General features: G+C 37.8%; 2 protein-coding genes across 2 annotated transcripts; both read left to right on the top strand.

The window, feature by feature from the left end:
• Positions 1 to 1,417: 1,417 nt before the first annotated feature.
• On the top strand, positions 1,418 to 3,474 carry LOC116013936 (protein STRICTOSIDINE SYNTHASE-LIKE 5-like). The gene is made up of 4 exons (XM_031253902.1): positions 1,418 to 1,962; positions 2,171 to 2,478; positions 2,642 to 2,774; positions 3,086 to 3,474. The coding sequence occupies exons 1-4, from the start codon at positions 1,576 to 1,578 to the stop codon at positions 3,362 to 3,364; spliced, it is 1,107 nt and encodes a 368-aa protein (XP_031109762.1). The 5' UTR covers positions 1,418 to 1,575; the 3' UTR covers positions 3,365 to 3,474.
• A 1,657-nt stretch (positions 3,475 to 5,131) lies between these two features.
• LOC116013561 (protein STRICTOSIDINE SYNTHASE-LIKE 6-like) lies at positions 5,132 to 7,694 on the top strand. The gene is made up of 4 exons (XM_031253382.1): positions 5,132 to 5,648; positions 6,394 to 6,701; positions 6,895 to 7,027; positions 7,178 to 7,694. Exons 1-4 carry the CDS (start codon positions 5,262 to 5,264, stop codon positions 7,454 to 7,456), a joined length of 1,107 nt encoding a protein of 368 aa, XP_031109242.1. The 5' UTR covers positions 5,132 to 5,261; the 3' UTR covers positions 7,457 to 7,694.
• The last annotated feature ends 6,460 nt before the right edge of the window (positions 7,695 to 14,154 follow it).

The raw sequence follows: 14,154 nt of genomic DNA, 5'->3' as shown, positions 1-14,154 counted from the left end.
CAAAACAGTCCACTGAATAACCTCAACAAAACAGTCTGCGACCGTCCGACCCATCGCCAGCCAGCCCTCAGTAGGCTGCCTCCCGGCTCTATCAGATCCTTAAAGCCCCCCCCCCCCCTCCACATGAATCCCATGTCTTCCTCATGAATCCCATGTCTTCCTCATCGATCGTCCCCTTCTTTCTTCCGATTATTAGGTTCCGAGTCTTAGTACTTCCCCCCATCAATATTGTTACCCAACGAGTTATTCCCAATGAACCCAAAATTGGACTGAATAAACCTAGCACGGAGGTGGGGGATTCTTAGGCGACGTTGCTCAGATACCAGTAATTTTCTGTCACAAGATAATTCTCCGGTATTGTACGTCGCTCACCTACCCATCTCTCTTCATCGTCGGGATTTGATGAGAGTCTGTCGTCTTTGGTGGCAAACAAAAAAGTAGCAACGAGAATATTGTTGGGTTTGTGGTGTGAAAAAAAAAAGTAATTAAAAATAACACATGGCAGCCAACTGGCAATATAACCGTTTGAGAACCTATATAACTGGAAAATTGAAAAAATTGCATTGTGTTGATTGGTTTAGGGACCTAATTGTAGTTTTTTTTAAGTTCAGTGGCTTAATTGTAGTTTTGTGTGCAATTTAGTGGCCTATTTGACCCTTATTTTCATTCTTTTATATGCAAGTTTAAAACTTTTATGACCCCAACTTTGAAGAAAAAGACGTGTAAACAGACATCTCGCAAACTGCCACGCCCATATGCACCACGTCTCGCAAACTTTTTTGCACCACAGGCATCTCTCCTACTTGAACGGCCAAAAACTTCAAAAATCCCCATACTGATAAGATTGCTCTAAGCATTTCTCCATTTCCTAACATCGTACACTTTACTTTTGGATCAACCTTTGAATGGTATGAGAGAGCTGCTTAGGTTTGACACATCAAGAGCCCATATCTCAAATGGCCAAGTGATATACTCCTCCGTTAGAGTTCTTTTCAAAGTACCCAAAAAAATAAAATCTTGATGACATCAAACTAGAGATACAATGTACTCTCATGAAAATATGACATCTTAATTGGAACAATTCTTCTAACATAATATCTTAATAGTTTTTGTTGATTTTCAGTATTGAATAAGACCCAAAAGATTAAGTTGAGAAGCTCAACTGCTCAACCAAACTACATATTGTAAAGATATATGAATTTAACTTTATTGTATGCACTAGTATATAAATATTTAAAAACTTGTAAGCTAGAAGTAGTAATAAGAGGCTCTCAAGCTTAACGTTCAAAATCTAATGAGCCCCAAAAGATTAAAATTATAATTAGTTAATACAATAATAATTGACTGATCAATAATATTTAAATTGCATAATAATGATAAATATATTGAATTATAACAAATTATTAAAATACTCCATCTTTCTATGAAGAAGACATCATTCGGATCTGCCCTCGAGATCCAACCCTACGTGAGTCCAATATACTACATTAGATTATAGATATAGTTTGAGTACATTCACTGAGTTGACCCATTTTATGCCCGAGTGAAGTGAAGAAATCGATCCTGCGAACAATCATGAGTGGTCTGTGGCCCTTTGCTTTTGTGGTGCCAGTGATTTTAGGAGTCGTCATATACCAGCTCGACTCGTTCGACCCGGCCCCGTACCCCGTTCACGAGTTGACTCAGGGGAGGGCGGCGGTGGCCCCGAAGCGTAACGGCCGTTTGCTTCATGGTTCCGAGAAGATAGGAGTTGGGCGGCTGTCGGGGCCGGAGGACATAGCGTACGACCCCAAGACAGGTGTGATATACACGGGGTGTATGGATGGGTGGATCAAGCGAGTCACGGTGAACGAGTCGTCGTGTGCTGACTCGGCGGTGGAGGACTGGGTTAACACCGGTGGCAGGCCGCTCGGACTCGCTCATGGACTTCACGGTGAAGTCATCGTAGCCGATGCTGACATAGTGAGCCACACATTTTCCTTTGTATTATTATTGGCAAATTATATATGGCTATGGGTAGGGTGTTAGCCAACGGAACTTAAACGAACAGAAACAATTTCTGCTTGTTTATGTTAAATTGGTTAACAATTCTAATCATGATTTAGGATGGACTTTGCATCGTGGATCTTTAATCGGACACTACATACCAATTAAAGAAAAATTGTGACAGGGATTATTGAACGTAACCTCGGACGGCAAAGTGCAACTGTTAACGGACGAGGCGGAGGGCGTAAAGTTCAAACTAACGGATGCCGTAGATGTTGCAGAGGATGGTATGTTGTATTTCACAGATGCGTCGTGGAAATACAGACTCAAAGATTTCTTTTGGGATGCTTGTGAAGGGAGACCCCACGGGAGACTTTTAAGCTATAATCCAAACACTAAGCAAACCAAAGTGCTGCTCAAAGACTTGTTCTTTGCTAATGGCGTTGCTGTCTTTCCAGACCAGAGCTCTGTCATTTTTTGTGAAACTCCATTGTAAGTAAAAAAAAATTTATTTATTTCTGATATTTCATAAACCAAGCGTGTTATTAGCATACAAATTCATAAATTTTTTATATATATTTTTTAAACAATATTTATGCTCAAGCTTGCTCAATTCAAGTCATTTTTGGGATATTTTGATTGGATTGAATTGTAGGAGGAGGTGTAAAAAGTTTTACATAAAGGGTGAAAGGAAAGGCTCCGTGGAAGCTTTTATTGAGGATTTGCCAGGATCACCAGACAACATCCGTTACAATGGAGAGGGTCTATTCTGGATTGGATTAGTCACAGTAAGTATATATATTACATTCGCAATACTAGGTTAAAGTTCATATATAATTTGATATAATATCTACATAAGTTTAAACTATAAATTTGAGGGTCCCTCACCCCCTAGCTGAGGATTGTGAGAGATGGTAAATTGCAGGATGTGTCTCAGTGAGGAAGGATCTGAGTGCTTGTTTTTCATTCCAAAGTTGAGATCCTCCCCATTAATGATTCATATTTGTTCAGTTGTTACATTGGCCTACACTCAACCTTTTGACCATTGAGTTATGCTCAGAACATATATGTATATATATAATCTCTTCATTATTCATAGGAGTACACGTACGCTTGGGAGCTTGCACAGAAGTACCCATTCCTGAGAAAGATTATGGTAGTGATGGATAAGTACATAGGGCGGCCACATCTGGAGAAGAATGGAGGGGTTTTCGTTGTGGATTTGGAAGGCAATCCAGTTGCTCACTATTATGATCCTGATTTGACACTCGTCTCAACTGGAATCAAAATTGGTGATCATATGTACTGTGGTAATGTAGAGTCTGGGTTCATACTCAGCCTCAATCTAAATCAATATTCTGCAGTTGCAAGTGGATGAACAAGAAATAAATACAAAATGATGTTTAATTTGCAAAACCCAATTTCCCAGGATGTTGTTTAATAGGGAAAAATAACTACAATTGTGATCTGCGCGAATCTCGTACCTAATTTTAAATCCGATTTTAAGTAAACATATATAGAAAAAGGTAGCATAATAGTGTAGACATCAAAGTTACAATTGTGTCAATGAATTCCTCGAACTTATCATAAAGAGACAAACTATCTTAATCAGCTATTGCAGAATTTTGAATCAGATTGAGTCCCACAAGTTTGAAACTTCACCTGAGCCTTATTTGGATAATAACAGACATCCACCCATTTTTTATTTTTGGCTGATTTACCAAATCGCTAAAGCTGACGTTTACAAAATCATTTTAAAAAACTATTGAATGACGTTTACCAAATCGCTTGGAACTTAGTGTAGTTGAGTTATCGCATGACTTAAAGATCATGATTACTAGAGGCAGCAATGCTAAAAGATCTGAATTGGTTATTGGTTTCCTTATAAAGGTGTGAATTGATTATTGGTTCTCTTGTGCGCACATGAAAACTAATATTTGATGGTGAGCCGATTGTGTGACTTGTAACCAATATCTACAAACACTCTTGTGGATTGTGGCTTAGAATTAATTCGTCGAACATAAGATCACCTAAGTTAAGTTTTTTTTTTTTAAATGTCATCATAAATGTGCGGTATGTAAAACTGAAATTGATTCTTAATTTTATCTTAGAAACAAGTCCTCGTATGATCCTTACTCTCTCTCTCTCTCTATGTGTGTGTATGTATATACATGGTTGCAGTAGGCGCTAGGCACTAATCGGGCGATAGACTAGCGCCTAGCACCTAAGCGGTCTAGGCGGTACCTAGGTTGTTCTAGGCGGTGACCTATAAAAACAAAAAATTAATTTATGTGTGTGGGTGTATGTCATATATTATATTATATTATATATATCTTACTTCTTTCACTTATATAAATAAATAATTTTAAATATATATAAATATAATAATAAAATAAACAAGGCTGACTCGCTCGAGTTAACTCGGCTAACTCTGCCGAGTTGGACGAGTTAACTCGGCCAAATTCGGCTCAGTCGGCCGAGTTAGGCGCTAGGCGGACGCCTAGAGAGCAATTCGCCTCGGTCTAGGAGCGCCTAGGCGGAGATTTTTGCAACAATGTGTATATATATAGTGACTCCTCAATGATGAGACGGGTCGGATTAATATAAAATTATAATACTTGTACTGAAAAATTTAGTATTATATTAATAATGAATAAAATATTTGTTATTTAAAAAAAAGTATTGCATTTTGTGTAAAAATATAATATTTTTAAATCAAAATATAAAAATATTACATAAAGCGAAAGAATTTTTTAACTTTTGTAAGGTCCACAAAAATACTATTTCACTGCAAATGTATTGTTTTCATCTCTCTCCTTTCTGTTCTTACCTCCCCATCATTCCCTCTTTTCTCTGTCATAGAAAAAAAATAAAAATACTATTATAAGGTGTACAATCCTGACTTAAGTCGATCGATCATTAAACCATGCAGAAAAATTAGACAGGTGCTAAGGATCTTGTAGTCCAGTGGCATTAAACCTTTTCCTTTATATATGAGAAGTGGTGGGTTCGAGCCTTAGTGGGGTCAATACTGACTCTTGTGCTTCAATAAGTTGAGAAAGAAAAATTAGACAGGTGGATAGCGTAACTTACTGGTCCTTCATATTTACGTTTATACTATTTTCTACCTACGAAAAAGACAACCATTACAGCTTTCTTTGTACAACTTATGTGAGAATATATAGAGGAGATATAGTTTGAGTAAATTCACTGAGTTGGCCCTTCTTTTTGCCCGAGTGGAGTGACAAAATAAAGATAAGATTCTGCGTTCAAACATGAACCGTTTGTGGCCATTCGCTTTTCTGGTGCCAGTGATTTTAGGAGTCGTCATATACCAGCTCGACTCGTTCGATCCGGCCCCGTACCCCGCTCACGAGTTGACTCAGGGGAGCCCGGTGGTGGCCCCGAAGCGTAACGGCCGTTTGCTTCATGGTTCCGAGAAGATAGGAGTTGGGCGGCTGTCGGGGCCGGAGGACATAGCGTACGACCCCAAGACGGGTGTGATATACACGGGGTGTGTGGATGGGTGGGTCAAGCGAGTCACGGTGAACGAGTCGTCGCCTGCTGACTCGGCGGTGGAGGACTGGGTTAACACCGGTGGCAGGCCGCTCGGACTCGCTCATGGACTTCACGGTGAAGTCATCGTAGCCGATGCTGATATAGTGAGCCCACATATTTTACCCTTCTATTATTATCGTTTTATTGAAATAAATTATTGCTTTATCCCATTTTATGAGTCTTCATTCATTTAATTAGCCTTGAAGTTATTTTTTATTCAATATTTTATAATATTAAGTTTATTATTAATATATAAAATTTATATATTTAAAAATTACATTAATAATACGGAGTACTATTTAACAAGAAAAATAAAATTTTTAAATATTAAAAATTAGATTGACTCATGAATAGTAAATATGACATTTAAAATGGGACAAATGAAGTGTTACCTTATAATAATTATAACTAGGTCCAGAGGGTAGGTATGTATTATATCAATTTCCTGTGTTCCACTTAATTTGAAGCACAAATTCTTTAAAATTAGGTTTGTTGGTACAAAATTTTAAATGTTTGTATTTTAAACTTATTGCTTTTGTGTAATTGCATCACTAGACTTAAAAAGTGTACAATTAAACATTTTACAATTGTGATATTTTTTCCAATTTTTATTGTTAAAATGTTATTATATATTAATTAAAGTGTGTACAATAAGAATAATTCTTTCGTTTGTCATACTAGTTAGAATGAAAGATTCAAATGTTTCCAATTTAAATTGCATTAAAATAAATGATAAAAATGTTCCAATTCCAACTTAAGGGAATGAGGCTAACAGAGAGATAAAACATGTAAATTTTGTTTTACAAGGAAAAAGACCAAAATGGATATTCTAAAATTTCGATCCGACAGGGATTACTAAATGTTACCTCGGACGGCAAAGTGCAACTGCTGACAGACGAGGCGGACGGCGTAAAGTTCAAACTTACGGATGCCGTTGACGTTGCAGAGGATGGTTTGTTGTATTTCACAGATGCGTCATGGAAATACAAACTACACGATTTTATTTGGGATTTGTTTGATGGAAGACCCCATGGCAGACTTTTAAGCTATGATCCACATACTAAACAGACCAAAGTGTTGGTTAAGGATTTGTTCTTTGCTAATGGTGTTGCTGTCTTTCCAGACCAGAGCTTTGTCATTTTTTGTGAAACCGCATTGTAAGTATTTCTCCTCACGTGTGTGTCTCAATTACTTTTTCATGACCTCTTACCTGGCGTTAGAGGCTTAGAGCTGATACGATACCAAATTGAAGCATATGTTCCATATGTCAAAAGTTGGACGGCATATTTATGTTTATATATGCTCAAGTAATTAATTTTGGAATATTTTGATTGGATTAATGAATTGTAGGAGGAGGTGTAAGAGGTTCTACCTCAAGGGTGAAAAGAAGGGATCTGTAGATGTTTTTATTGAGAATTTACCAGGAATGCCAGACAACATTCGTTACGATGGAGAAGGCCTATTCTGGATTGCATTAGCTACAGTAAGGGCATTATGTTACACAGTTGTAATATAAGCTAGCTAAAAGATCATGCACATATATCTATAGTTTGATCATGTATGTGAATTATTATATTGAGTTATTCGAAGGTTGTTAGAAATGATTTTTGATCTGATCTCTAAATTTACATAGGAATATACATATTCTTGGGAGCTTGCACAAAAGTACCCATTGGTGAGGAAGATTTTGGCAGTGATGGAGAAGTATGTAGGGAGGCCAAACATGGAGAAGAATGGAGGGGTTTTTGTTGTTGATTTGGAAGGCAATCCAGTTGCTCACTACTACGAAAATGATTTTACACTCCTCTCAACTGGGATCAAGATTGGCGATTATATGTACTGTGGTTTTGTTGTGAATGGTTTCATACTTAGGCTCAATCTCACTCAAAACCCTGCAATTGCAAGTGGATGAACAAGAAATAATGCCAATGACTTCAATTCTGCAAATTAAAACCCCCACTTTCCATGTTTCTTCTTAATTAGTTTAAATTTTAAAAGGATCAAATCCTTTTGTATTACACTCTTGGCTGGCTGGCTGAGTTAATGTTGCCACAACTGCAACAGTTGGATATTCTATCAAAGTTGTAAGTTGTATACTTCAAGAGGATTATGGTCAATTACATAATGATAAGTTGTCTGAGTGTAAATTACATAATGAGTTAATTAGTGACACTTGACAGAACAAAGATCACAGATTCACAGATACTAGCTTCTTCCAGGACTCAAATAAATGGAGTGCTTGCAGATGCTAAAGAAGGCAGAGAAAGATCACAGAAGAGGAGGAGGAGGCAACAATTAACAAAGCATATATATAAATGGTATAATCCTAAATGATATATTCAAATGTAGGAAACTCGAGTTCAAGTGTTCGATCACGACATTAGAATGTACTACAAAGTTGTTAATCATCAATACAATTTAGGTAGTATTTAGTCCACTGAGGCTCGAGCCATCCCTTCCATATGGGGTGCAACCGGATGCTAGTAGACCACAAGTCCATAAGATATTGACTTATAAGAATTGTTTATTGTCTTTCTTAGTCACTTTGGTAATAACGGTTGATTTTTTTCATAAATAAAAAATATTAAATATAACATATTTTCAATAATTGGATACTAAATTTAGCTAATTTTAAATCCGAAAGTTAAACATAGGAATATATATATATATATATATATATATAATAGTAGACATCAAAATTAGAATTAAGGTGAAGATTTCCTATAAAAAAAAAAAATTAAGGTGAAGAGTTGGGGGAAATGACAGAAATATAAATGAATAGCATTCTATTGACAAAATTATGAACGAATATAATAATTGACAAAAATGTAAAAAACTTAGTTTTCAAATGCGTTCTTTGTCAGAATTGGTCAAACACAAAACGCAAGTCCCACTTGCATTAAATTTTTTTAATTTTTATTTTTTTTGGTCTCCGGCGATCTTATGGTCGCCGGCTCGAAGGAGAAGCCAGCGATGGTTGCTGGCTTCTCCAGCGAAGGAGAAGCAACGACCAGTTTGGTCGCTGCTTATCCAGCGATGGTTGCTGGCTTCTCCACCGAAGGAGAACCCTTCTCCTTCGCTGGAGAAGCCAGCAACCATCACTGGCTTCTCCGGCGACCTACCGGAGACTAAAAAAAAAAATTAAAATTAAAAATATTTAACCCACTTGCGTGCGTTTTTCAAACGCAAGTCCCACTTGCGTTTTGTGTTTGACCAATTTTGAAAAAGAACGCATTTGGCAACTGAATTTTTTACATTTTTGTTAGTTATTAGATAACTTCACAATTTTGTCAATAGAATACCATGCATTCATATTTCTGTCATCTCCCCGAAAAGTTGTCCACTTCACTATGTACTTGTCTTCTACGGAGTATTTGTTTAGGTGTAGACGATACAATTGCTCCAATGAATTCCTTGAATTTATCATAAAGAGAGAAAGAACAGATACTGAAATCCAATGATAAAGAGAGAAACTACCTTAATGTTGGAAGAGCTTTACTTAAGCTCTTGAAGAAGAAGATAGGAGAAAGTGTTTGTGCATTTAGACAGTGGTGAAGAGTTTACAATGCTTGACTTGAAAACAGAAGAAGAAGACAGCTAATGCCTTTATACACACAGTAGGCAGTAGTCAGTCCGTTGTAACAAATATAACAGACTATAAAGGGAAAATACAAAAATGTCCTTCTTCTTCTTAGCTTGACTGGGGTCACTTCATCACCCCCCGTAAGCTGGAGCATGAACATCGTGAAGGCCTAGCTTAGAATGAAAGTTATCAAATGCAAGCTTTGGCAAAGCTTTAGTGAATCCATCTGCAAGCTGCTTTTGTGAGGAAACTGACAGCAACTTTATCACACCTTCATGAACCTTCTGCTTGACCACATGGCAATCTATCTCAATGTGCTTGGTACGCTCATGGAAAACATGATTTTCTCCTATGGCAATGGCAAATTGGTTGTCACAAAACAGCACAGTTGGGCTGTCCATTTTCACATTCAAATCAGTGAGGAGGTATGTAAGCCATTGGATCTCACATACTGTGGAGGCTAATGCCCTGTATTCAGCTTCGGATGATGATCTTGATACAGTGGCATGTTTCCATGAAATCAAAGAATTCCCAAAATAAATGCAATAACCAGTGACAGACTTCCTTGTTTCTGTACAGGTAGCCCAATCAGAGTCTGAAAAACCCTGCAATTTGAGATTGGAACTTGAAGAGTAGAATAGACCCTTTCCAGGAGAACCTTTCAGGTATCTAAGTACTCTGTGAGCAGCAGTGAGGTGAGTATTTCTTGGCTTGTCCACAAACTGACTTAGTTGCTGGACAGCATAGGAAATATCTGGCCTGGTGTTACTTAGTTGCTGGACAGCATAGGAAATATCTGGCCTGGTGTTAGTCAGATGCTGGACAGCATAGGAAATATCTGGCCTGGTGTTAGTCAGATATAGAAGTTTACCCACTAGTCTTCTGTATATTTCAGGATTGTCAAGTAGGTGTCCTTCTGAGGTATTGAGTTTCTGTCCTGTGATGGCAGGTGTTTTTGCAGGCTTTGCTTCTAAAAATCCATTTTCCTCTAGAATCTCCAAGGTGTATTTTCTTTGGCATAGGTTGAGACCACCAGGAGTTCTAAATGCCTCAATTCCTAGAAAATAGTTTAGATGTCCAAGATCATTTATCTTGAAGGACCTATCCAAAAACTGTTTGAGCTGACAGATTTGATTAGGATCATTACCTGCTACTAGGATATCATCTACATAGACAAGTAGGGCAGTGAATGAATTTGCTGATGCTTTAGTGAACAAGGAGGGGTCTGCTTTGGACTGTAAAAAGCCATTATCCTGCAAAGTTTTTGTCAATTTTGCATTCCATTGTCTGCTAGCCTGCTTCAGCCCATATAGAGACCTCAATAATCTACAAACTTGCTTAGGCTTATCAGTATGAAATCCAGGAGGCAAAACCATGTAAACTTCTTCCTCTAGATCTCCATGTAGGAAGGCATTATTAATGTCTAACTGCTGAATATCCCATCTCATTGCCACAGCTAGGGCCAAAAAAGTTCTTATTGTAGTCATCCTAGCCACAGGTGAAAATGTTTCTATGTAATCCACTCCCAATTGTTGAGTATATCCTTTGGCTACCAACTTAGCCTTGTATCTTTCAATAGAACCATCTGCCTTATGTTTGACCTTGTATACCCATTTACATCCAATGGGAGTCTTTCCTGCTGGTAATTCTGTCAAAGTCCATGTATTATTTTCAATCAAAGCTTCTATTTCAGCCTGCATTGCTTTTCTCCATGACATATCCTTCACTGATTCATTATATGACTGAGGCTCATGTGATGAAGAAATAGTTGATGCACACACCTTATGATCATGAGGCAGATGATCATAAGATATGACTTTACTCAGTGAATGAGGGGATGTCCTGGCATTTGACTGATTTCTCATCATGGATTGACAATAATAGTCTTGTAGTCTGGTGGGAGCATTTTTCAGTCTCACAGATCTCCTAGGCTGTGTCTGAGCAGCCTCTTTTGGTAAACATGTTTCAGCACTGTTATTTGCATCATCATTCAGTTCAGTGGTTACCTCATTTCCACTATTTGGATTGACCTCCTCATTATCACTGCTTTGATCAACAACATTAGGACTGTTATTCCTTGTTGGAATCTCAAATGATCTACTGACCTCCTCATTATCACTGCTTTGATCAACACCATTAGGACTGTTATTCCTTGTTGGAATTTCAAATGATCTACTTCCTTCCTTAATGTCAATGGGAATCAGTGGGAGTGAAGGATTAAATCTCTCTATCTGCACTGGTTCAGATTTTTCCTTTGAAGTTTCCTTGAAAGGATATTCCATCTCATAAAATTGCACATCCCTAGAAACAAAGATACTTTTGTCAGTAATATCACATAGAATATACCCTTTTACATTTGCAGGGACCCCCAAAAAAACACATTTTCTGGCTCTTGGTTGCATCTTGTTTCTCCCTTGTGAAGCAGTGGCACCAAAACATAGGCACCCAAATGCCCTTAGTTGTTGATAGTCTACACTCTTGCCAAATAACATTTCAAATGGAGTCTTTCCATTGATAATAGGACTAGGCAGCCTGTTAATGAGGTATGAGGCATATAAAACACAATGGCCCCAGAATCTCATTGATAGTCTAGATTGGAATCTAAGTGCTCTAGCCACATTTAAGATGTGTTGATGCTTTCTCTCAGCAATGCCATTCTGTTGAGGAGTATTAACACATGACCTCTGGTGCACAATTCCCTTTTCATTGAAAAAATCAGTCATGAAGAACTCAGTCCCATTGTCTGTTCTTACTATTTTTATGTTCGCCGAAAATTGAGTAAAAGCATATTGATAGAAATTCTGAAACAAGGTCTTGACCTCTGATTTTTTTTTCAACAGATGTAACCATGTAAACTTGCTATGGTCATCAACAATTGTCAAGAAATAATGCTCTCCTTTTAAAGAGGCAACAGCAAAAGAGCCCCAAACATCCATGTGAACTAAATCAAAGCATTTTTCAGCTCTAGAGGTGCTAACAGGGAAAACAGATCTTCTATGTTTAGCATAATGACATGTATCACAGACATAACCAGAAATTTTGTGAGAAGAGGTATTTTTTATTCCATTCAGAGAGTGTATCTTATCCATGGGATAATGCCCTAGTCTATTATGCCACAAAGCTAGGGACAAATTATTACATTGAATATCAGAAACAACATTACTGCCAACAATTCTCTTCTTAACAGGTGGATGAACCAGCAGATACAGCCCATCCTTTTCCTTAGCAAAACCAGCTATCATCCCATAGGGAGCCTGAATATTGCAACAGTCAGCATCCAAAACAATCTTGCAACATGCCTCTCTTGCCAATTTGCTAGCAGATATGATATTAAATGTAAAAGAGGGTATGTACAACACATTCTCCAGCAAAATATTAGGATGCAATCTGATTTTCCCTATGTATGTTACTTCCACAGTTTCTCCATTTAGTAGTTTAACATATATGCCTTGAATCTTATGGTATTTCTCAAAATATTCTAAGGAGCAAGTAATGTGATCTGTTGCTCCTGAGTCAAAAATCCAGACAGTAGGAGAGTTCAAAACAACATTAATATGGGAGTGTTTAGAATTTAACCTGCCTTCATTGTGGCTTTCTGAGAATTCCTTGAAGTCTGGCCTGATTCCAGAGCTGGTCATTGTGACAGCTGCATTAGTGGAAGTCTGGTTGGTCTGGTTCTGGTTTTGCAATAAGGACACTAGCCTCTTAAACTGATCAGCAGACAATCCTGTATCACCAATTTGGTTCACATGAGTATTTGACATTTGCTGACTGTCTTGATTTTGCTTGTTTCTAGATTTGTAACCAGCTACCCAGCCGAGGGGAAATCTGTGCTTCTTGTAGCATTTTTCTATAGTATGTCCCACCATGCCACAATAGGTACATTTAGGAACATTTCTCCCTCCATTATTATTAAACTTCTTCCTGTTGTTTGAAGTAGAAACTGCTACAAGACTTTGTTCATCAACATACTGTATCTGAGTGTTTTGCACAGAATTAGACTGAATTACCTCATTGTTCCTGTTGACAGTACCATTCAGCTTTCTTTCTAACTTCAAGGCCATATTCAGGACCTTCTCCACATCAGGAACTGGATCCATAACTAGCACTCCAGATTTGATAGTTTCAAACTCATTTAATCCTTCCAAAAACCTAATCACTTGATCATCCTCTCTTTCCTTTTGTATTTTGCTCATAAGAGTACATGAGCATCTAGGAACACACTCACACTCAGGAATAGGTCTCATAGCATTCAATTGTTCCCACAACGCATTGCACTTTGTAAAATATTCGTTGATAGTCATATTACCTTGTATATTTCTGAAGATCTCATTCTGTAATTGTGCAATCCTGTGTGGATCAGCCTGTGAGTATCTTTTCTTAAGAGCGTTCCAGATATCTAATGCCTTCTCAAAGTATAGGACGGTCTCCGCAATCGTGGAATTGAGAGATTTCAGGATCCATGAAGAGACGATCCTATTGCATCTCTTCCGTACGGCATACGTAGGATCGTTTTCGCTTGGTCTTTGGATGGCTCCACTGACGAATCCAAATTTTTTTTTCACCTCCAAAGCTATCTGCATCGACCTGCTCCAGGAAGCATAATTGTTCTCAGACAAAGGTGGAGAGACGAGAATCAGATTCGGATTCTTGGTAATGTGAAGATAGAACGGATCGTCGAATTCATCATTTCGCGGAACAAAGTTCTGGTTTTCTGAGTTTCGATTCATTGGAGTTGGATCTCTGGTTGAACTTCCTCCACCAGCTACTTCATCAGCAATGACCGCTGCGGCATAACTTCTCCGCTCTGATACCATGTTGGAAGAGCTTTACTTAAGCTCTTGAAGAAGAAGATAGGAGAAAGTGTTTGTGCATTTAGACAGTGGTGAAGAGTTTACAATGCTTGACTTGAAAACAGAAGAAGAAGACAGCTAATGCCTTTATACACACAGTAGGCAGTAGTCAGTCCGTTGTAACAAATATAACAGACTATAAAGGGAAAATACAAAAATGTTCTTCTTCTTCTT

Source organism: Ipomoea triloba, chromosome 3 (genome assembly GCF_003576645.1).
Source record: "Ipomoea triloba cultivar NCNSP0323 chromosome 3, ASM357664v1".
Lineage (NCBI taxonomy): Eukaryota > Viridiplantae > Streptophyta > Magnoliopsida > Solanales > Convolvulaceae > Ipomoea > Ipomoea triloba.
The sequence above is the reverse complement of the archived record's forward strand: the minus strand, read 5'-3'. Positions and strand labels throughout refer to the sequence as shown.

Excerpts from the sequence above, each read along its gene's own strand:
- LOC116013936 (XM_031253902.1), top strand. The coding sequence starts at position 1,576 with ATGAGTGGTCTGTGGCCCTTTGCTTTTGTGGTGCCAGTGATTTTAGGA. Across the intron at positions 2,479-2,641 it reads ATTTTTTGTGAAACTCCATT|GAGGAGGTGTAAAAAGTTTT; the intron begins GTAAGTAAAAAA and ends ATTGAATTGTAG. Across the intron at positions 2,775-3,085 it reads TCTGGATTGGATTAGTCACA|GAGTACACGTACGCTTGGGA; the intron begins GTAAGTATATAT and ends CATTATTCATAG.
- LOC116013561 (XM_031253382.1), top strand. The coding sequence starts at position 5,262 with ATGAACCGTTTGTGGCCATTCGCTTTTCTGGTGCCAGTGATTTTAGGA. Across the intron at positions 6,702-6,894 it reads ATTTTTTGTGAAACCGCATT|GAGGAGGTGTAAGAGGTTCT; the intron begins GTAAGTATTTCT and ends AATGAATTGTAG. Across the intron at positions 7,028-7,177 it reads TCTGGATTGCATTAGCTACA|GAATATACATATTCTTGGGA; the intron begins GTAAGGGCATTA and ends AAATTTACATAG.